Source organism: Leuresthes tenuis, unplaced genomic scaffold, assembly GCF_036924035.1.
Source record: "Leuresthes tenuis unplaced genomic scaffold, fLeuTen1.0.hap1 SCAF_21, whole genome shotgun sequence".
Lineage (NCBI taxonomy): Eukaryota > Metazoa > Chordata > Actinopteri > Atheriniformes > Atherinopsidae > Leuresthes > Leuresthes tenuis.
This window is the reverse complement of record NW_027325375.1, coordinates 24,179,930-24,204,438: the sequence shown is the minus strand read 5'-3', so window position 1 is coordinate 24,204,438 and position 24,509 is coordinate 24,179,930. Positions and strand designations below refer to the sequence as shown.

At 40.7% G+C, this 24,509-nt stretch overlaps 2 protein-coding genes across 3 annotated transcripts in view; both read right to left on the bottom strand.

Moving 5' to 3' along the window:
- The window catches only part of srrm3 (serine/arginine repetitive matrix 3), a 68,189-nt gene extending 62,020 nt beyond the window's left edge, over nt 1–6,169 (bottom strand). Inside the window, exon 1 of the mRNA XM_072375119.1 lies at nt 5,955–6,169. The gene's annotated coding sequence lies outside the window, so the exon portion shown is untranslated. The remainder of the gene's footprint in view (nt 1–5,954) is intronic.
- A 595-nt stretch (nt 6,170–6,764) lies between these two features.
- mlxipl (MLX interacting protein like) lies at nt 6,765–24,509 on the bottom strand. 2 transcript variants are annotated; one of them, XM_072374666.1, is made up of 17 exons: nt 23,983–24,509; nt 22,900–23,006; nt 22,049–22,131; nt 21,887–21,976; nt 20,900–20,941; nt 16,991–17,165; nt 14,834–14,914; nt 12,476–12,627; nt 11,753–12,323; nt 11,594–11,670; nt 10,293–10,554; nt 9,638–9,753; nt 9,372–9,494; nt 9,034–9,161; nt 8,810–8,933; nt 7,302–7,431; nt 6,765–7,173 (listed from the first exon to the last, which is right to left on the bottom strand). In XM_072374666.1, exons 1-17 carry the CDS (start codon nt 24,327–24,329, stop codon nt 7,025–7,027), a joined length of 2,757 nt encoding a protein of 918 aa, XP_072230767.1. In that variant the 5' UTR covers nt 24,330–24,509; the 3' UTR covers nt 6,765–7,024. The 2 variants fall into 2 exon arrangements, with proteins under 2 accessions (XP_072230767.1, XP_072230768.1); XM_072374667.1 differs by having other exon boundaries at nt 10,293–10,551; nt 23,983–24,508.

Sequence of the window (24,509 nt, the reverse complement as noted above, 5' to 3'; positions counted from 1 at the left end):
TCAGCACGGCAGATGGTTTTGTGTGGCCGGTGTGCTGGAGCCAGCAGCTGCTGTCACTGCACCTCTCTCCATTCTTCTCACTATCACACCCATCTCAATATACACTCACATAAACACACAAACGGCTGTTGAAAAGTACACCTGGATCACCTGATGAAACTGGACTCTGATCCCCTCGATTATTCATCAGCTGATCAAGAGCACCCATGTACATGACCACACTGAGGTCCTGTAAGTTCGACCACCGTCCGTCTTTCACTCAGTAGCAGTTCCACAGTGATTTTTGCACCCACGTCACTGACATATCAACACTTTGTTGCACGACGGCGATCGTGGCAAAATGCCCAGCAACGAACACCGAGTGCAGGAATGAAAGTCAACCATTTTGGATAGCCAATCTTTGCTGCACCCTCCACGTCTTTCTCTTCACCTCCCCTCCAAGTAGAAACTTCAAAGCCTCTCCATAGAGAAAGAGGATCCCTGGGGGTATTCTACAACAAACACGCGCGCACATACAAAGCCCATAGATAGCTAACAAGCAGTCAGACCATGCCGTTTGAGCAGTAACGGCATGAAGCTTCAAAAGGGCCTGACTTAAAATGAGCCCGGCTCATTCTTGACTGTTCAATGACGCTGTTTCATCTGTTGTATCTGTTGTATCACACACACCTTTCTCTTTCACACACACACACTGACGGACATGCCAGTGGCCACACACGGTTGCTACAACTGATCGAAATCGCTCCAGAACGCACTAATATTCAGTTATGTAATACTACAACACAGGAAACTAATGAATAAAACATTCTCTTATCTAATATGTTTCAATCTGCAAAGAATAAAGTACATTAGAAAGATACCTTCCCCCCATCTTGACTAAAATGAGCTTGGCTAAATTATTCAGATTATAGCTTGATCTACATTTTATCTAATGTTTTTTTGCTTCTTGATGAGGGAGAATCTGGGGCTCAGCTCCCTTTGATCAGGAGACGACGCGGGCGTTCTCTTGATCTTCCAAGTTGTTTAAATGCTTCTCAAAGTAGGGAAACCGAAATAAAGCCTGAAGTTACATTCCAGAGATGCAGCTTTTAAATCCAAATGACCTCTAAATGTCAGGGGCGATCTCAAGGGGGACGTGAGAGGGAATGATGCACAGGTCAACCAATGACAGGCAATGTGTTACGGAAGCTTGATAAAAAAGATTTAAAATACCTGTTTGAAAAAGTTAAGAGAAAAGAAGAGAAGCCACGAGGCCAAATTTGAATGCATAAACACCAAAGGTATGATGACTTACACGGAGTTGTTTCTAGATGTAGACAGGCTCCATGTATTTGGCAGTATACACTCTAATCATGAATCTCGTTTGGGATTGATTCTCCTGCACTGCTTCTAAACTACCGATCGAATTAAGGTGGGATTCTCTAAGCAGCCTGAGTCGGCCATGCCTGCAACCAGCAGACTACGCTGGGTAGGTGGCTGTGAAATTTATTCATAAATAAAACGTAGAGGACTTTGCAGCCTCCTGGGGTAAGACGTCGCATCAGTGGTGTCTCTCCAAACTTCCAATATCTGCCTATTCATGGACAACAACGTAACTTTTTCCCAAAAAGCAGCAGACTCATCTGGCCGCCGAACACGTCTCCACTGTCTTTGTGCTGATCAGAGATGAGTTTGTGGTCAGAGCTGGGGCGTCCTCCTCGTGCAACACAATTTCAGGTTACATTTCTGGATGCAGCGGATACTGACTGCAGTAAGAGGTGAGCGACGACCCATCCAAGTGTGGAACATAGCGTTGAAAATCGTGTCTTTTGTTCTCGTTTATCTTAAAACAACAGTTCAAATGAATGAACAAATTACAGATTTAAGTCTTTGTTACATGATTCGGCTTTGTGGTCATCTTTAACCTTTTAAACTTCAAAGTAACCACCCTGACATTTGTTTAAAATACCTCCCAGAAACAGTGCGTGCGATAAGCTGCAATCACTTCTCCTCTTTCTCGTCCTCCCGCTTTGTCTCTCAAACATACATTCTGTGGAAGATACATGTCTCATCGTACTCTGACTGGTGTCAATAATCTGTATTATCTCACTAAAAAGTACTTTAATCAACAGTAAGTCTATAAAAGCAGCTGTAGTGGGGTGAGAAGTAAGCCTGGATGTTTCTTTATTTCGTCTTTGTGTGTGTGTAAGGAGGTGAGGTGATTGGCTCTCATAACAAATGTGTCGACGTCAATAATCCCAAACGGTGGAGATAGGAGAGCAGTTTTACTATAGTTAATCTTGGCATCTTCACCATCTCCCTGGGCATTCAGAGTGTGATTTGGATTCCAGAATGAGTCATACTCTATGGCTACACAAGCCTGGTCCAATAGCTGATGTGGATGTGCGAGCTGTATCTCACAGGGAAGCAGAACGGAGTGAAAATAACTCAGTCTCCCACAGAGAGTTGTATTGGAATCACACAAAACAGAAGAAACTACACATGACACATACGCTTTGCTGAAACACTGTGAAAAATCGGATAAAAGACAGAGAGCAGGAGAGTGCGTATCGTTGTTTGCATAGCTGCCCTCTTAGAGGAAAGATTAAAAATGGATGTGCTTTAACATGGGAGGAGCGGCGGGCTGTTTTGTCTGCCTGAGCGCTGCGACGCAGGCCGAATGATGGGTTGGGGGGGTTGCTTATGAGGAGGATTCAGTTCAGGCACCCCTGATGGAAGACAGGAAGGGGCTGCCTACAGCTGTGCATCTGCAGGTTCTGGAAATGACAAACAAAACAACACGACCAGTCCAGAGATGCCTGAAATCCTTCAGAACAGTGATTCACCAAAACACCTGTGATGTTTGCTTTGGTCTCATTGTTATTAAGGAACAGATCTCCATTCAGGAAATGTCGGTGAGGAATTTGTTGCCAGCTGTAGTCGTACTAACCACTATGAGATCCGGGTTTGTAATGTGCTTCTCATGGTTATTCCCATGCTGATCTGAGGCTTCAGCAGTTGTGGGTTACTCCTCCACCGCAGCTGAGCAATGACGCACAGAAAGAAAACTAATTTTGAGAAATATTCAAAGACCGATACCTCTGAAGTCTCTGGAATTAGTTTTTATACTGGATGGAAACTGGGTTTTGTACCTCCGGCGTAAAGGAATAAAAGGGTGGATGTGAGAAAGTAACACAGAAACAGATCTGCATTGTCAGATTTGTTTCCGTTTATAATAAAAAAAATTAAAAAAAACCTCCTCTAACCAGTTTAATGTCTAATATTATGCAGCATAGTGCACATTTCAGAGCTGTGTGGAGTAGTTTCAATTAGATTTGTGCATCCTTGTAATTACACTAAAGAGAAAAAACAGCGGGAATTCAATTTGTCACCACTCATTCATTTATTTATTTATTTTTTGCTTTGGTCACCCAAGTGTTCAGTATAATTTACAGCTAGTCATTAATGTGTCATTCATGAAAATAATATGATCAATTAATGAGGAAAGCGGAGCGGTGTGAATGGTGTGCAAAAAAACCCAGAAATCTTGATTGGCTACGTAGGGATTCTGTTATTGAATTTATGTGTGCGTTGAAATGTCATCAGACAAACTGCTTATAAGATGCTTTTAATCCACCACGTGCTCGTGATGCAGCAGGCAAATTGGACTCTTTAGCTACAAATAATCCAGATGTGAGACAGAAACAAACTGACCAGACAAGACCTGCCAGCTGAGGTGGTGTCTCAATGCCAATCAGAAAGTGATGTTTCAGGCAGATATCCCTGTTTCTTTTGAATGAAACTCTATCCGGCACAGCTTTCTCTGAATATGCACAGACACGCCTGCTGTGCTCTAAAACTGCAGCATCTCTTTAAAAATAAAAACATTATCAGACAACATCGTGAGACGATGTGTGGTGTTTCTGCTTTTACACTTGGCAACCACCCTTACATCCTTCCTCCGCTGCCCGCTCAGCTGCCCCCCCTCCCCTCTCTCTGCTTCCTCCCACCCTCAGGGCTTCGCCCTTCAGGAGAGCTGAAGAAAGAGGAATTAGGGCAGGAGGAGGAGCAGTGTGTTTGTGTGTCTGCCAGCGGGATGTGAGAGGAGAAGGGCACAGGGAGGTGTCCGCTGGCGGTGGCTGTATGTGGCAAAGAAGAACAGAGAGGAGAACCGCTGGGATGCTGGTGGGGTGGTTTTGGGAGGAGGGTTATCGCGGCTCATTTTGGAACAACGTGAATGTAGAGCAGACAAAAAGGAAGATGCTTTGAGGAAAAGGAGCGTCTGGGAGACAGACGGCAGAGGAAGATAGAGCGAGAGTGACTGGCATTTCTCTCGTACCTCTATCAGCAACCACATCCTAATGCAAGCTAATCCCTCTATCAGCCTCTTACCTCACTTGGGCCCATCTCGCCAATGGCAGCGCTGTGACAAAATGGAAGGCTGCTTTCAAATATGCACTCGATACTTTGGCTTGGCCTGGCCAGCACAGTAGTGCTGAGTATCAGGTCAGCGCTGCCACTCACACAACTCCTGCTGACTTTCCCTTTTGAGTTGAGCAGCATGTCCCAAACTGGGAACCGATTACCGAACTATGGGATGTTCATAAAGATTAGGCTAAACAACAATTTGCCACATCGCAATGTAATGTGCAGCAGCACGATGCACTGGGAATTAGGGTGGCAGCAAATGATTATTCTCGCAGTTATTTATTTGTTTATAAGCTGTCAGACGGCACAGGAAACCGTAACCTCAGATAGCTTTTTTTTGTGCCACAGACAAAAAAATCTGAAAACACTGAGATTACGATGGCACAAATCAGAAAAACGGGCAAGTCCTCACCTTTATGGAACAAGTTTTGACCAAAATTGTCTGACAATTTATGAAAATAGTCACCGATTTATATACGGTCAATCGACTAAAGGATTTACTGACTAATCACTTCTCTTTGTAATAATCCGTGGATAAGGGAAACGGGCACAGCAACAGTGCATCTGTCTCTTTTCCGTCGCTGCAGGGATTTCCGATGCATTATGCCACATTACCTCTATAATATCCAAATACAATTCCCCCTCGTGCTGGCAGAGTTGTCTTGTTATTTGTGACTTTATATAGTGGAACCTAACATCCCTTTGAAGACGTGCAGGAACCATCACAACCAATATATCACATTAACTGTTAATCTAAAAGATCTATGGTCATGGTCATAGTTGTTTTTTTCTTCTATTAATATAATAATATCCCTTAATCAACACTTCACCGATGCAGTTATCTGCATCACCAAAATAATGGGCCTGAATGGTATTCGTTAAATGACTACTAATATAGTCTAATTTTGGGAGAATGATTGTAAACACACGGAGTTTCCTGCTATTTAATACAGCCCATTCACTTTACTGACAAAACCCATACAGAACCAGATTACTCTCACACATTATTCACCATCACTGGCAGATATAAGTGTCTTTGTTACAGATGAAAACAAATCATCCACTTATTTGGATAAAGAAATCAGCAAAACCGTCAGGACTGCTGGTTAGTTCCACAAATGCATATAAAGTGGTTCAAATAAACAATACTCTTAATTCGCATAACAAATGTCCACGGATATATTAAGTGTCCCGCAGCGAAGACAGAGGCACATTAAAAACAACACAAAAACAAGGCAGCTGACCACAGTGAAGCAAAAGACGGGAACCGACCAATTATAAAACCTCAGCATCTGCAAAGCGAGGAGAAGCAGCCGGGCTAAACCACGGTCTAGTACCCGCCTTGTGTCACCAAAGCGCTCCTCTTTGTCTCTACAAAACAAACCATAGGATGAATATATTTGGCTCATATTGGACGTTAACACCGCCTCAATTCGGACATGCAGTATTTATGAACAAGGAAGGGGAGGGGGAGCGTGTTTTTCCTAAGGGATGCCCGTTATCATGCTCCAACTTGATCCTATTTAAGCTTCTTCGAAAACTCTTACCTTTCCTCCGCTCTTATGCCTCGTTGAGGTCGGCGTTTCTGGTCGATATCGGTGTTTCTTTTTCAGTAATTTCTGTATTCGGGACTCGGGTCGGCGCTGGTTCTGATGGCGAGCCGTCTTCCGTCCCTCTTCTGCGTTAGCTAGCCCGCAGCCTCCGCTCGGCTTGTGGTGCTGAAGTGGACAGCGCACCGAGGAGCTCTGCGAACAAAAACCCCCACACTGCGGCTCTCCTGTCCGCCTGCACCACAGCGCCCCCTCTTAGAGCGGAGGAGAACTTGCAGCACAAGGTGACATTGAGCTCGGAGAAAGACGCCCACAAAAGGGGGATTTTCCCTTTGTTTCTGATTGAAGAATTGTGTCTTCAGCCATGTATGCCAAAACGGGGCCAAAAAATTACTAAATTGGAAGTCCTATCTCTCAAAACATGTGGACATGTTGTCATCTAAAAGTGGGGAAAGTATTAGTAGAAGCTGGACTGCTAAAGGCTGAAAGTCCCAATCAAAACAGTCTTTTTCACACATAAATAGCAGGTTATAACAAAATTATTATTATTTTTGCTAGGGTTGATAGTCTGTGGACTCTTTTTTGTTGTTTCAAACACTCACACTAACATATTGCACCAGGCAGATCACATAAGATGCTGACCATATATGTATACATTCATATATATTCTTTTTTTTTTTTTTTACAATTAAAGACAACAGCCAAAAGATAACCTGATAGAAGTGGAGAATAACTGCCTTTACCAATCTTTTAGACTACACAATATATATATATATATATATATAAAAATCAATAAATCATCCAAAGTAACAGTAATAGCTGAAAAATCTTCATTTGAGGTTCATAAATTAGCATATATTACAGATAATATGTGTTACACACAGGTTTGATTTTCAGCATTGATCACATTTTTTGGGTGTAATGGAATACATCCTTCTTGTTGTATGGTGAGTTTTATTGGAAATGCAGTTTAGTTATTTAACATTGATGTCCTTTAAGCTGAGCGTTGAGTCTCTAGCTTGTAGCAGTTTCTGTTTTTTTCTTCAAAGGTCCAACAAGTTTGTGCACTACTGTCGAGTGGCAGTCTGTAAGGAGTGGGCCATGGAGGCAGCGGGGTCACCCTGGGTGACGGCGAGTGTGGCCTGCTCTGGCAGTAGGCCTGGGTCTGTCAGGATGGCTGTAGTGGTACTTAAGAGACGGAGTGAACTCAGAACCACTGAAGGAACACACAAGACAATAAAGAAGAAATAAAACATTGGTTACAGCCAATGTGACAGGATAATGCGAAACCTAGGAACAGGTGGCAGTAAGTTGAGATCTGTGCTGAAGTTGCAATTGACTCACTGGGTCTTAGTGCAGGCAGGGCACAGTGCTGGTCCAGCCAGGACAGAGTGGATCGACACAGGTCCTCCACACTGGCGGTGGATACCATTCCATTATAGGACTCAAACAAAGGCTCAATGATGATACTGAACTGACACTGAGTTAAGAAAGGATGCGTTTAAAAGTGGCACACAACATTTTCCCATATTTGGAGACAGAGTCGACCATGTGCATATGTAACACACCTGACATATGCAGGTTGGTTCCTGCAGTAGACAGAGTTACTCAAACAGGATTAAAATGGGGACAAGTGAATACTCATAGCAGCACTCGTATTTTTTTATATTTCTGAACAACAATTTATCTCTATGGTACAGTGAAAGAAGAAACAGACTTTAGGGACTCACAGTTTTATAGACACTCACAATGCTTGTTAATATGATTGAGTCCGTTGGTTAGATTTCTTAATAATGTTTTCTGATGGTTATTTTAGTCAATAAAAAAGCTGAAAGGCACTTTTTATTGGACCATCTATTAATTCAGAATAACTGCACTGAAATAAAAACATAAGCTCTTGAGGGAAAATAAATCAATATTCCTAGAGAGCAAACAACCTAAAGGTGATTTTGTGTAGAATATAAAGATAACAGAAGAGCGATGTACTCTTTATTTTGCACACAGTATAAGGGAGGCAACAGAAAAGGATTAAATGCAACCTCATGTCCAAAAAAGTAGGGAATTAATTCAAACTCTGTATTTTATCTTTTGCATACAGCAAGATATCATAATATCATGTGCTGTAATTTATGAAATCCCCAATTTCATTTTACTCTTTGTTGAACCCTCACAGTTTTTCAGAGTGATGAACCCGTCTCTCTTTTTCTTTGAAAAGAGGAGAAATTAGTTATGAGATGATCCTTCAGGTGATTGTTTGTTAGCATTAGCCACGTTGTCCTGATTTTTAGGTGCTCCAAGCCTCGAATTCAAAATAAGCATTTTGCAATTTCCTTGCTTTGATGTCTTGTTGTCTCTGTAGTATGGTCAACTGAATATAGAGTTTAAATGAATTAAGCTAATCATTGCATTCTGGTTTTTCTTAACATTTTACACAGGGACCCAACATTTTTAAAAGTGGGGTTTTCATCATCAATGAAAACGCTTATTGAATAAAATCATTTAATGCTTTTTCTACATCAAAGAAGCTTTTTTACTGCTTGTTTATTGGCATACTTTTATGAGCTAAAACACAGAATTTAAATTCAAATATGTGCAAATAAACTAGGTCTGGAAAGGTAGCGTGTGTGGTATGAACTTTACAACCACGGTACATTTCTCTGTGTCCAGTCTGACCAGCATAAAGTTGGGAGTATGTCGTTCATCTATATTCAAAGGAAAAGCTCAGAAACAAAACATGATCGGTAAACTTGATAACTTCACACAGGAATGGAGGGTAGTATTTGTTCAAACACTTGTGAGGGAAAGTGTAATGTTTAATAACCTTTTTGGCAGATTCACATTCATCAGGATACGATCCAGAACTTCCAATTTTGCAGAGTCTGGGCCCGGACATACTCTCTGAACTTCTGCCTCATGTAATCAAAGCGCTGCCGTGTGATGGGGACGCCGGTGGCTGGTAGCTGCTGCTGGCAAGCACTGCATGAAGAGACACACATTTTCATCAGTTTCATCATTTTGGCACAACCAGTGAAAGCAAAACTCATTTGCAGAAGTTGAGCTTAGCTAAAGGTCTGACTTGATGGTAGAGTTCAGGTGTTGGATCTCCTCTCTGAGTCGCTGAGCCTCCTCGTGGAGCTGAGCTCTCTCTTGCTGCATCTTACTGATGTACTCAGCAGTCTTCTGCAGTGTGGTGGCTTTGCTGATCTAAGCCGGTACACAAAAAGAATACAACCCTAATTATCATTAACATTAAAATGCTTACATTCGCTATGACACGTTTCTTCAGTTGCATTTAAAATGCATATATTGTAGTTTACCAGTTGAGCTCAGCAGTGGCTCCAGCTCTTTGATGCTCACCGCCTCCACCTTTCAGCACATTTATCTGTAATGCAGCTGCACATCTTTGAACAGTACCTTTATGCTTGGCTGAGAGCTGAGTGTTGTCACAAGGTTATGTAAAGTGTCAAATCCCATTTTGATGTTAAAACGCCTCTTCTGCTCAGCTGAGATGTGAGTTATCCTCCTCGTCTCTGTTTGCTGCAGACAGCACAGCCCAGAACAATGTACATAGATCATAATTCACACCAACGCTCACACAGCAGATGAGTCAATTAAATTTTTTCACTGAAGCTCAATAAGGACTGGTTATACTTATATCTAAAAGAAACAGACTGCCCTACCTTACTTGATTCTGTCTTTCCATGGCCTGAGAAGCCTGGCTGTGGGGACTCGGGGTTGGAGGCTTTCTCTACAGGGTTTGGTGGAGATGTCTGGCCTGGATGTGTTGTAAAATTAACTAAAAAGAAACAAACATATAAATATAAATGATCAAATTTACATGTGGTATTACTTCTGTAAACTATGTATAAACTTAATTAGTAATTATGACGCACAGTAAAAATCATGAAATTAATATCTTTGTTGATGTATTCCGATCCAGATTTGGCATGTTTAATTACATTTCACAACACTTTGACATCTTCTGTGAAACAGAAACAAACTTATGAATGATCTTCTGGATTTATTCTGAGATTAGAAAACATTACCTGCTTTGAATTACTTTTTCTAAATGCATATCCTGTTATTATTTCACTCATGCAACTGCACATTAAACATCTGTATTACATCCCCATTTTCCTCAAGACAGTCAGAATGTGCTGCAGGCAATTTTCTGTTTACTTTAACTAATTGCATCAGCTGCTACAAAATCTTGTATGCAAATCAAAACTATAATTAAAATGCCTGCTGAATGTCTACATATGCTATGTTGGCGTTGACAATGTGTGATTTATGAGAGCTTGTGAGATGTGTTTCACTGGAGCAGTGAGAGCGTACTGTTCAAGCTGTTCCTGTCCGTGCCGTAGAGCTGGACAGGTGATAGTTTCTCAGTTTTGGGAATGAGGAGAGTTGTGCCGGTGTGTGTGGGGCCGTGGGTGAGCAGGGAGGACACAGTTGAGTCTCTGGACGTGTTGGGGTGGGCTCCGCTGTGACCCCGAGTGGCACTCTGGTTGACCAGTGGTGTCAACACTGCAGGCCAACCGACTCTGTGCTGCAGCTGTGAGGAAACTCCACCAAGGTGAGCAGTGCTGCTAGTCTGCTGAACATATAATACATTTAATGTCCAGTTAGAAATACAATCTGACGCAAAAGTTGATGTTGGGCAAGTAAATCAAAGCAACAAAGCAAGTGTATTTGATGAAGAGCCTATACATTACTTTCTTTTTCTTCTAACTTCTATTAAGTATCAACAGAAATCCCCCAAAAGAAAGGAAAAGGTATTAGTCCTCTAATGACAGACATGTTAGTGTTTGGATCACAGCCAACAAACAGCAAGGATAAATTAGTGGAAACAAATGTAAGCACAAGACAGATGCTGGTTATTTTTCACCAATAATAAAGCTCAGCAGTATCACAGATGGTCTGCTGTGGCAAATGGGACAAAACAGCATAACTAACTCAGTGAGCTGATTTGTACAAAAAAGTATAGAAAATCTCAGATAACTTTAGTTAAGCTTTAAATGCCCTGAAAGGAAACAGAATTGTTGCTATTCCCCATCTGTTTGTAATCTACTAAACTAAGCTAGGATGAGATGAGGTAAACTAAGCTAAGCTAAACCAGTAGTCTTGTAAACCTGATTAACCTTATGTTTAAATCTATTCAGTTATACAACACGAATATACATCAGTTGTCTTAACTATTAAAAAAGCCCATTTTTAAGCTGGGCAAATGACATCCTGGACACTCATCTGACAATTAGCAAAGACTCATTGACGTGACTGTGCTCAAATAAAAAATACTGGAATTCCTTGTAAATCGGCAACATTTCCATTTTACATTTTGGTTTCTGTATAATGAGAATGCAAAATAACAACTGTTAAAGATGTTAGCAAGCAGATAGCTCCACTGAGTAGTCAGTCCAACTACGGTACTTTGTTGTTTAGGCTAAACTATCCAAAATAGCTGATATTGTATTTAAATTTCTAGTGCACTGGCATGAGTTATGTCAGTTTTCTCATATCTTCACATCTTTTGCACATCTTTTATGAAAAGGTTCCTCTAAACTTAAGTGATGTATTGTTGAGATACTGTAAAAAGTTAGACATCAACATTTGATTAAATTTCATGAGAGGCTCACCAGAGAACTCTTCGATGTTGACCTCTGACCTTTGGCTGTCATTAGAGTAGTATCATTAAATGCAAGTGCTGGCTTTCCTGAAACCATAAGAAACAAAAGTAACTTTTTTTCAGGGACTAACTATTGCAGGAGATGAATCGTATGTTTGAAATGACTCACGTTCTCGTGCACTGGAGGAGAGCAGTTTAGCCAGGCAGCTAGCGGGCATGGAGGCAGTGGACGGAGGACCAGATGGCATTGCAGAGAGGCCAACTGTCTTCGCTCCTCCTGTCTTTTGCTTGTGCTTCCCTTTGACCCCTGAAATAGCCACCATCTCTGGGACTGAGAAGCAGTGGGCGGCTGTGGCAGAGGGAAGCGCTGTATGGACCGGGTTAGGTGTGGAGGATGGGTAACTGAGAGACTCACAGTGAGACTGGGAGTATGCGTCCCCTGCAAGAGGGTAGCTAAGAGGCTGGTGCGCAGCGCCCTGAGTGCTCATGGTGGAGGCAGTATGAGTGATGACAGAGGAGGTCCCACTGGTTGCTGTGAAGTAACCAAACTTGTGGCATGGCAGTTCATGCAAAAAAGGAATACTTGCAGGTGTCGGCTGATCTGTTGCAATAGAAACAGCTGCATCATGGTATGGCTGATGGCCATATGGCATGGATCCTGATACAATGCTAGACGTGTGGTATTCTCCGCAATCCTGGCTTGGCCTGGCCTGGTCTGAGTGAGTACTGGATGTGGAGGGCTGGGGCAAAAGCATATTATTATCAGAAACCTGATTAAGAAAGATTCAATTAATTTGATTGATTCAACAATAATAACATAAGCTTCTGATGAAAGGTTTCTGCAGTAATTTCTCTAATATAAAGCAAGAGGGGATATTATCAGCAGCGCTACCTGAGTCAGCTGGGTGTCGATAAGTAGTTGAGAAGCTGTTACCACAGCGGAGGGACCTGGAGCAAATGCTGTGCCTGATGAGCTCTCGAAATAGCCACAGTCAACAAAACTAGTCTGCTCGCTGGGCTGGCCCCGATAGTTCAGAAAAATATCTGTGAAAAACACACGCATTAACGTATTAATCTGGCAGTCAGTTAAAAAGAGAACAGAATATAATGCGAAAAAAATGTTCTCTAGACCAGAAAAAAGTACTGAAGGCAATACCAATTCTGATATGTAGGAGTTTTAAAAATTGCAAGACAAATAGTATGTTTTATTCAAAAACTTATCTTGAAACAGATCTTTTTTTATGTACTGTTTTATACTAAGATGCATACAAAGTGGGACAGTGCTCTCTGGTGGAATAACTATATAAGTGACAATGTTTCATCATGGATTGGCAACTTATTCAGGGTGTATCCCACCTCTCACCCGGTGTCAGCTGGGATAGACTCCACTTTTGGTCAAACAAATACTGCATGTATGATTGAAGGTCTGCATCAGCCTTTGATGACTAAACTGTGAATAATGTGTCCATATCTTAACTTTATAAGGAATACAATACAAAACTGGAAAAAAGTATCTGAATATGGATCGAAAGGCAACTAAATTACTTGAATAACCTAAATCTAGACAATAAATTCCCCTTGAAGTTTAAGTTCTCATTTCAAGTTCATAATGTTCATTTTTGCCATCACAAACGATGTGAATCTGTGTAGCAGGTTCAAAGTCAATCTGCTCCTAGAGATTTCAGAGACTCAAGCAACAAAAGAGAAAGCGTGAACACACAGACAAAACATCAAACAGGCCCTCTAAAGGTGGTGTTTATTTAGGGTATGTGCTTCGTGTCTGACAGGTCTCATATTCTTGGAGCCACGTTGGCAACTGACTGCAACAAGCTGCCATCAGTGATTAGAATCAGTTTCTTCACATCAGACGTTACTGACTTTAAAACAAAGCCTGCACAAACAAATATCATGTCATGCTTTAATATCATGCTTTTGCTCTGAGGTGCAAACGTCTGGCAGTAACATGAACAGTATGTCAACTGCAGCATGACAGCTGAGTTGAAAACACATACCAAATATCATCTTTTTCATCTCAGTAAGAAAAAAATATTGTATTTGCATTTAAGAGTAGCACAAAGAAACACACTGCACTCCATAGACCTTGTGACCAAAAGAGACAGATGATCTACAAAGATGCTGCCAGTTCTGTGGGAGCAAACACTGCCAAACACACACACACACAACAGGTATGCTTATTGTACAGCACTTTGAGAACCTTTGTGTTTACTTAAACTGTGCTTTATAAATAAAATGGATTGGATTGGATTGGATGCTAACTTGTACACCATTTGTAGTGCACCATTTTCTTTTTCCTGATGTGGTATTTAAACACCTTCCTAAGATATTTATTTGGACTTGAATTTGCTTTTTTTTTTTGGAATTTGAGGCAGCAGACACAGAAATAGCAAATAGTAGCATTTAACATCAGATGTAATCTACAGAGCAGGTAGTTTATAACACATTTATGCAGCGTTTTAACTAGAAATGGCTCCATAACGTAGCAAAATAGACGTAACAATAAGAGCAGTGAAATCAAAAGACCCGTGGGCCACAAATATCAAAACATGACTACTATACTCAGGACCATTCAGCCCTGAAAATCTAATCAGAAACTGATCATTCAACACTAAGAACTATCCTTTCATAGTACACTTAAGTTGGTCAATACAAAATGTCAAAACACTGATTTTGATCAGTTTTTAAGTGCCTACAGAAAACTGTGCGTGAATCCCATCACAAACCAACAATTTGCAAACTTTTTTCAAGTAATCATGTAATTCCTTCTACTTCAGGCCACCTGTGCTACTTTTTAGATCATTTTCATGATCTCTAACGCCTCACTGTATTCTATAGATAATGGCAAAGCCTAGAACAGTAACCAAACACATCCTCTTCTATTTCCCAGTTTCTCCTGTTTCCAGCTCAACCGTGCCAGTAGTAACGCTTTAACCTCTGGGAAACACATAATAAAGTCTAGAGACATTAGCATCTTTTAGAAAAACACTAACATTTGATAAAATGCCCTGTAAAGTCTGTGTTAAGTAAATAAATCTTAAATGATTAAAATACTTCATCAGATCTTGTTTGACTTCTTGCAGCATTCCAAACGCAAATGAGTAAAATAGTCTAAATAATCATCTATGTTGGACAAACACAAGCAGTTAGACGGATATCTGATGATATGCTTGACACGTGAAGATCCAATCAGCCAATAAACAGACACACAGAGGGACAAATGGGTAAAACGTACCTGGTATATCCATGAAATCATCCAGGTTGGGCTGCAATGGAGTCAGACCCGGCTGAATAATGTCAGCATTGCTGGTGTATGCTGAGGAGAAAGAGAACATAGAAAACCAATCTTTTATTAAAAGGGGATTTTCTGATTTATAGGGTGGGTACCATTGGCTGAGATGCATAAGCCCAAAAGTATCTTTATTAAGACTGTCAAGTGATTACATTTCTTTATTGTAGTTAATCAAAATCAATTGCGACAAAACCTGCAAATCATTACTTTCTAATCTGTTATAACTGTACCTAAATGAAAGATAGTTACAAATATTATCCATACAAAGGTACTCCGACAAGCCTTCCCCTTTATAGAGGTGGCATCATGAATAACCTGACTGTAAATGCTGTTGGAACACATCTTGTCTGTAACTGATGAATGCATGTCGACTGAGATAGACTAAATCAAAATAACATTGTTATTCAAGATTAATACACTGTTCAGTATCTCAGAAGTGGAAATAAACACCCTGCTGGGTCCAAATAGTAACATCAAGTGATTGGTGTTCCAGGCTACAGTAAGCCTGCAACGGTTAGCAGACACAGGCAATGTTTCTTTTTACTTTTTTCAACAGCATTAAAGTTGAACACAATATTGATGCCTTTACTTTGGCAGCCCTAATATTAATCAAAATCTGTCACATTTCTGTCAACATTATGCAACAGCAGGCAGCTGTTAGCTTATCTTAGCGCAAAGAAAACTGGGAGAAACAGATTGCCTGAGGACAAAAGAGTCTGCCTGACAGCACCTCTAGGACAATAATTAAGGCTTGTTTATTTGGTCTTTATTAAGCTACAAAGACTCAAGGAGGCTACGGCATCCAGATATTTTGTTAAACCTTAATATAGCCAGTGAATTTCAGCCAGATTCAAGCTAGCTGTTAGCCCCTTTTGAAACCCTGTTGAACTCTTTGTAGAAAAAAAACACATTTGTATGCTACTATGTCATTCCATAGTAAAACACTAACTTTGAAAAGCTTTGAAATATTTAATATTGCATATTTTCAAGTTTTTCCATATGTTACTATTTATTATAGTAACAATTGGGGTTGTATATTACAAAAAAGTTGAATATTATGTCAATAAAAATAAAAACCATGTAAATAAAAACCTGAAAGCTATGATTTTCATATCTCATAAACCAATATCTTATTCACAAAAGAACATAGAAAACCTATAAAATGTTGCAAGTGAGATGATTAACCAATTTAAGAAAAATATTAACTCATGCTAAATTTGATGGCAGCGACGTGTTTTTAAAAATCTGTTTTTCTCAGTGCTTTACCGTTGATACAGTTGATGAAATCTGATGTTGAAAAGACAATCTTTATTTGAAAAGACTAACAAATGAATGCTGCTTTGAAAGTTAAATATTCATGATTATGATCTCAGCTATGATCGAGCAGGCCTAATATTGGGTGAAAGATTATTGGAAGTTATGGTTACTATTCCTTGGTAAATCAATCACAATTTGAATAAACTAAGTGGCAAAAATAATTCTGAGATTAACTGGAAAATTAATCTTTAGATAGTAGTTAAAAAAAATATATATATATATATTAGCTTCAGCCCTATCCACAATTTGTAGATGCGGTTTTTGCAAACTGCTGAATTTTCTTTCTTCTGAGAAACTCTGCTTCTTTAAGGTGCTCTTTTAAAATGTAACCAATCATGTAAATGATGGTTACAAATTAACTTAAATACAGTAGTTATAACATGTACCTCCAACCTTTTGTTGCCCGTCGCAACTTTTTATATATGTGTTGCTGCCATCAAATTTAAGATGAGCTGATATTGTTCATGAAATAATAAAATGTTTCACTTTCAGCATCTAATATATCATCTTTGTTCTATTATGAGTTAAAGTTTATCATTGCACTCTGTTTCTATTTTTTCAATCCAGCATACCAAACTTTTCGAAACAGGAGGGTTGCACATATTCATACAAACAAACAAATTATTATGTTATTTTTAAAGTCTGTCATCCCACTTCATGGAAGGGAATACGCTGAGCTAATGATAGCACTTCTGACAATCACTGCATTAAAAGAGGAAATGGGACCCATAAATTACTTTTGCTGAATATCACCCTGGAAGCTTGAGAAAGTGGACTACTCACTGTTGTGTCGGTCACTGGTCCAGGGGCAAGGTTTCTGTGTCATGGTGAACAGGGTGTCAGAGATGTCAGACAGAAGGCAGTCCAGGTCAAACATGTGGGCCTCCACTGGGGCAGGCTCGGGCATCTGGTATATCTGATTGGACCGTTTTTCCAGCTTGGCTTGGCTGATCTGACCCTGGAACACATCAGCCAGTAATTAAAAAAAACAAAAAAAACCACTTTGAACCCTCCCACAGAATGGCAATTCTAAGATCTATAAGGTAGCATATCAAATCAGTGCCATAAGAGGGCTCCCTACAAAGATAGAGTTGAAAAAGTTAGAAAGTGATGGATTGATGCTATTTGATTCACTCCGTTTGTACATGTACAGCATGCTGTTCGATAAAAACTATTGAACACATCCACATCATTCTTGTTGAATTGATAAAATAAGTCTAAGTTGTTCGTTTAGTTCAAATCTTGTGCATCAGGCTAAACTTAGAAATACAACTCTAGACATTGAAAGACAGATATTAAGGAAAATTGATCAATATCAATTTACACAAAGTCAAAAACAAATGTCTTTCTGCATCACAGCCAGATAGAAACGCTTTATAACATTTCCCCCCAAAACTAAGCATTTTCTCTTGTAAAACAACTGAAAAACTCACCAGGTCTTTTCCCCCTGTGCAACTTGCTTTGTTTCCACCTGATATTTGCCGTTCTTTCTACTCTCCACTCTAGATCGGGAGCTGCTCTTTATAGGGAAGCCCGGATTGAGCCGGAAACTCTTTTGATTACGTCTGAGCAGACGACATCCCCTCTTAGAAGATTGCAGTGTTTGCACGCGTGTGTGTGTGTTTATGTGTGTACTGCATTATACAAAAGCGGTTTTGATATATTGTTCAAAAACACAAGCCCATTACAGGTTTTCATTATGTGGCTTTATTTTGATGTCTCACAATTTCAATAAAAGTGGCAGCCTTTTGTCCCTGACCTAATTCTGGGAGTCTCATGCACACGTGCATGCAAACAGGAAAACCTGAGGCCCCAGCCCATATAAACTGCTCTCACTCATGAGGTGGGGAAAAACACACCTAGAAACCTTCAAATTTCTCACTTCCGATTGTGAGTGCTTAAATTTTTTTAAGGGTTTCCTGCAGCTGGGTGACACATCACTATAAATCTTTGTTAATGTCAAATACTGAGGGTAGATAGAAGTTTCATGCTAAATCAGAGTTTTGACCCTTGATCATAAACGTCAGCATCATGTCAGAAATTCAGTAAAACTCAGAGGATCATCAGACAGATTTGTGTTCTGGGAGTCCGTAGGAAGTTTCATGGTAGCCCTTCCAGTGAATTTTATGATATTTCAGACGCAATCAAAATGTTTCCAGCACTGTAGCGACGCTGTTTGCTTGGCCAAAAATCAATACAAATATTTAATCATTGTCAAAGTGCAGACTCCTCGTGGGTTTTGCTGTCTACTATCTTCTGATTTGACTCTGTCACCTGAACTGCACTTTGCTCTCAGACTGACTGAGTTCTCATTTGAGGATGGACTGCTTCGTGTGTAACTTCAGTCCATAATCCAGCTCTGTTCTACTACAGCCCTATTTGGAAAATATGTGATACCTCTGAATTTGATACCAGCAGTATGTTTCAAGGAAAGTTTGGACGGGTTCATGTTTGCTTTAGTGTTGCATCATCTGCTCTTTTAACAGCTCTCTGTCAGCTTACTTCAAACTCAAACTTTTAAAAAAGCAAAATATTTTCTCATTCTTGCTTTATATGGGATTTCAGCTGCTCGGTGGTTCAAGTCTTCCTTTGTCGTATTTTATCATATCGTATCAGAATTAATTGTGGCTTTACAGATGTGCTAGTTACCCAATTTGTACGCACTAATGCAGCTTCGTGCCATCGTGTACGCTGTGCCAATAACAAGCTGGAAGGTCCCTAACTTATGCTGCCTGGAGGACGCAGCATCTATGACTTACCAACAGAATTTCTGATCATCAGTAAAATTTCCAGTTTGTCTCAGTCCAACTTTTGCAAGCTTAAGCCAAACCCTTTTCCTTAATGCATGACAGAGGTTTGACTTTCATTGGTCACAGCAGTGATTAGTTGTGTTAGCGTTCTTGAGCTAATACGCTGATTTCCACTACAGAACTCTCTCTGTTTTTAATGCACTGCTGCCCGAGGCTCAGATGACCACCGCCATTCATTATTCATTTTCAGCCTTGTTTGAATCTTTTAATGATATTATGTGATGTAGATCATGAAATTTATGTTGAGAAGCGTCATTCTAAAGTTGTTAAACGGTGTACCCACATGGTGTTTCACACAGTGCTGGATCCCAGTCAGGTTTCTAACCCATTGCTAATTGCCTTAATAGCTGTGAGATGTGGACAGATACATCAGCTTAACTTCGATATCAACTGATATTCAGCTTTGTTGACTGCGTTTGGCCTGTTGGTAAAACGATAACCTAAATCGACTGCAGTGGCCGATGTTTATCTGATGCTGCACTGACTTTGCCCAGAAACTGGCGCGATTAGCCTGGAGCTGCAAGTTCAGCATATATCCAATAGGTGGCAGCCTAATGCCAATGCCAACAATTTATTTTTCACAAGAACGCTTTGTTTGGCCAACCAATAAGGAGGTAATAGTTTACCAGGGTAAAACGGCTTTTGAAACTGTTCTTTTCTTTCACACAAAGCATTTTTCTCGTGTAAAAGGTTCTAATAAAGGTTGTTTAATGCATCTGTATGAAATCATTCACAGATAGGGCTGAAATACCAACTGCTCTGTTACTTTGTTTTTAATAATACATATTTTATTGTTTCCTTAACATTGAAGGAAGGAAAAAAAACTATTTAAAAAATCAGCTTCAGCTATTGGTTATTTCTAACATCGGTTTCAGTACCGATGTGAGATATGGTGTCTTTGTACTACATTAAATTAAATTAAATATAGCGTCTAAATGATTCTGCTCTTACATTTTAAAGGTCAAAAGATGAAAACTGTTTTAACAGAAATGGTACAAATACTAACTTGATAAAAAACAGCCTTTTGGTTTGACTGGAGTGTTTTTCCAGCAACTGGATGTAACTTTTTATGTGCAAGTGAGATAACACTATGGGAACGTGGAGCATAAAAACGTGGATTAGTGATCTTTCACCTGTCAGCGGCTGATAATTTCCCTTTTAAGTGCCACACAAAGCAAGCATCAGCAGGCAGTGGAATACAGTGTCCTTAATTTTGACCCCAGTTAAACGTAAACTAAACTAATGTAAACTAAAGCTGATGTTGCAAGCTGTCTAAGTCCCAGTGTTACACCGTCAGGTGCAACAAGGTCCTTCCCCAGTGTCCCTCCATCTCTGAATCTTTTGTTTCTGACTCCCATGGCGTCACTGTCGAACTGGCTGCTCCTCTTCTGGTAAACACTTACAAAGTGCTGTTGGAAGTAGGTCAGATTTGATTAAATTACCTTAAATTTCGCAGCTATTTCAATTGAATAAAGATAAAAACCAGAAGTGTTGGAGGTATTGTCACTTCTGGCAATCAATGTGTGTCAACTGCCTACAAATGTCAGGCTGTGACGCACGACTCCAGCTGTTTTGTTGTTCTTTTTTCTCTCTTCTTCTCTTTTCCTGTCACGTTAACCAAAAAAAGGCTCAATCCACATGCTAAAAAAAGTCCCTCGGAGGACATACTGTTCATACGTTGACTCAAATCCATGCGGATGTGAATAATGTTAGTAGGTCACCTAAAGGTCACCACCCCAAAGAATGTGGGCTGGGTCACACGGCCAACTTCAGCCTTCGAAAATCAATATTAATATTAGTCCACCTTCATGCATTTCACAACCTACAGAAACACACACTGCAACAAGATCAGAGGAGGTCCCAGAGAGGTCTTCTCACATACCTCGTGTAGCATCGACAGAATGTCATCCTTCTTTTTCTGAAGCTGCAAAAGGAAATAGGAGAAATGATGACGTTTGATTTAGAATGAAAGAGACTTCACTTCAGAATCGAATCTGGTTCACTGGCTCAGTTATAATGGGTCAAATTAACAGAACCAAAAATAAAATGTTCTTTTCGTTTGATACGATTAATCTTTTTTTTAGGAAATTACTGCCTAAAGTTTGTAGGTCGTTCTGCTTTTAGTTACTCAAAAAGTGACATTCAGAATAAGATTAGGTTGCTTATTTAGTTTTTTTTTCACCAGTTTACCTTTAAAATCTTCGGAGTTGTTTTGCAGTATAACTCAAATCAATTTCCCTCAGCTTTTTTGCACAGGCTGAACCCGATCCCTCTGTAAATTTACACGTCAGAATTCATCCGGATGCTTCTTTATTCAGTCATGTCATTGATAGACAATATTGACGTAATGCCACTGGAAGTCATGGATGCCCATGCAGTGAGACTGTTCTCACATCTTTGTACAAGATGTTTGGGATTTGGGATCAGGGGCCAGTTTTTCTTGTCATTCTGGTTCAGGCTGATCTTAGATTCTTCTGTCACAGAAGTCTGTCTCTCTGATGGATTAGCTTTGTTTTTACGGCCTGTTTCACTTGCATTGAGAAATCCTTTGCCCACCTGTGACATGAGCACAGCAACAGCCTCCAAGTGTAAATGCTGTATTGGGAATTGACTCTACAGTATATGTTTTACCTGCTTAAATGACGAAGCTTTAATGAACAAATCGGTTACATCTAAACATGAAACGGCTTTTGAGTCAACTACATTACAACACCCCCCTTCCAAAAAAAGTGGCACAATTTAAAGAACTCTATTTCCTTCTTCCTTAAAGCTGCAAATATGCTTTAGGCTCATGTCTATTAGATACTTGTTAATCCAATATCATTTGGTAAAAGGCTGAAAATGCACTGTGTAAAGGATGAGTTCTCACCCTCTTCTTATAGTAAATCCTCCATTTGTGGTACTCCTTGATCACCACTTCAATCCTTCTCTTCCAGTAGCTGCCCTCTAATATGATCGCCTGTTGACACAACACAACTTTTAGAAGAGAAGAAATGTTTTAGCGACCTCAACACTTCATTAGATCCCTCACCTCGGGCTTTCGGTGTGCCTCTGCCTCTGAGCCTTCCAGTGGGGTGACAAACCCACACACTGGGTTCTTCCTTTTCTCCACATCTGAGCGCAGAAGACACAGAGCAACAGAATCAGCAGATTCATACCTGCGTACGGTTATGTTCATAGCGTGCAATCCCTATTACAGAAAAAGTTGGGACGCTGTGTTAAATGTAGACAAAAACAGAATGTAATGACTGGGAAATGTCATAAACCAACATTTAGCTTACAATAGAAGATAGAAAACATCTCAAATGTTGAAGTGAGACACTTGACTAGTTCATGAAAAACTTGAGCTCATCTTCAGTCTGATGGCTTGTAGAGATCGCTCAGTTCAAAAGCATGCAACTCTGTGTGGGGGGGAATTAGTGACTATGGAACTAGCAACTTGCCCATCTGAAAAGACACCATCAATGACGTCTTTTTTTAGCTTTCCTTTATTTAGCCAAGAATGTCCCACTGAGGTATGAGATCCCTTCTGCCAGGAAGTCCTGGACTTTCAAAACCTGCTAAACTAAACTAAAGTAAACCACACACTGGCTTTATAGTAGAAGAGTCCGGGTGCCGGACTGACCGGCCTGCAGTTCAGACCTTTGATCAACTGAAAACATTTAGAGCTTCATGAAACACAAAATACAACAAAGAAGAACCAGGACTGCTGAGCAGCCAGAATCCCAAATCAGACAAGGATGGAACAACATTCCTCCCCCAAAGGTCCAACAACTGGTCTCCTCAGTTCCCAGGTGTTAATATTGGTTTATGTGACTGTCAAACTGTGACAATAGAAAATTAGCAGCAGCAGTAAGTGGAGGTTAAGAGAGGTGGACTCACACTGAATGAACCAAGCTCTCCAGATTGCATTGTTCAGACGGATCTTATCCCTCCAAAGCAGCCGCAGACCCTTGAAAGACTTCCATTTGGGGGAGACGAGCTTGCCACTGTATAGAAAAGAAAGAAAAAGCTGAACATATGTGTGGGCAAAATGTGCAAAGAGAAGTATGAGGGACAGCTTTGCAGAGAAAATTGTCTTCAGAAAAACAAATGTAGCCTGACTGCCTTACCCTGCTGGAAAACTGTCCTGATTTTGACTAATTGTACCCCATCAGCTTTCTCCTCAGTACACTAGGAGGCTGTTTGCACTTTTATCTAACATCCCCTCACCTGCCGAGTGCTGACACAAGGGCTCCTAATGTGAGGTGCACTGGAAGTTGCTAGGAAGCCAAGTGAATCATCGCCAGCATGCTTTTAATGGAGTAACATGGCTGCATGTCACTTACCCTCAAAGAGCTGAGACCATTAATAAATAAAGAAAAAAGAAAAGTTCCCTTCATATTAATGGCAAATGCTGTGTAGGAGGAGTGCAGGAGAGCAAGACATATTTAAAGCATATATATATATTTATTTAAAGAAATGAAATGATTGAAATGAACTGTTTCTGTACATCTTCATCAGGAAAAGCCTGTGGCATCGTTTCAGGAGTGTCTCTCCTTTCCCTCAGTTATGCTGTAATCTTTCCATTCCTGCCAACTAGAATCAAAGTCCAGATTTTAGTGAGGATTTCAAAGCTGTTGCACAAGACTCTGACAACACACACACACACACAACAACAGCATTGGTTATCAGTTTCAAAGGGGAGATCTGTTAGGAAACACACTTTTACAGAGACTTCCCCGACCACAGCTGTTTGAGCCTAAACATCTGTACAGAAACTAAACATAGAGGGGGACACAACAAATGTAACCTGCACGGTTATTTATTCAACATTTCTGCCTCTATCACTCATCTTACCACAAAATACATCAAGCATATCAGGCTGGTGAATGAATGTTAGTTCCAGTGACCAGAGAAGGGGGTAAAGTTGAAAAGAAAGAGTGTGGAAAATCTATATGAAAGAGTAACTGGCTTGGAACCCACCTGTAGGCCAGAGACATGCACTCAAACAGGCGGGTCAGCGTGGGGTCGATGCTGAGGCTCCCGGAGCTCAGCGGCCCGTACCGGTACGTCTGGCACCACGTCCTGTTCACCGTGTCGAAGTCGTACCGCAGCGACCCGCCGCTCTTCCTCCTGCGGGCCGCCGAGTCGCTGTGGGGCGACGACACCATGAAGTGTCCGCTGTGGATGACCTGGGCGCAAGCAAAGGAGCTGCTCGAAGGTCCGGAACCCGCCAGCCGAGCAAGACCCCCATCCGGCTCATAGTCCGACTCAGAGGAGTCCTGCAGCGGGTTCTTTGGGGCCGAACAACCACCCCCTTTGCTCGCCATTGAGCGCTCTCTTTCGGCAGTGGCTTCTGAACTTTCTCCTCAGCTGACTAACCCTTCGCCCCCCTCCTCCTGTTTGCTAATATTACTTCAAGGTAGAGCTACTTTCCAGTTGCAGTGAGGTGCCTCATCTGTCAGCACCACAACACACACTTCAGCACCACAATATGAGCGCACTGTTGT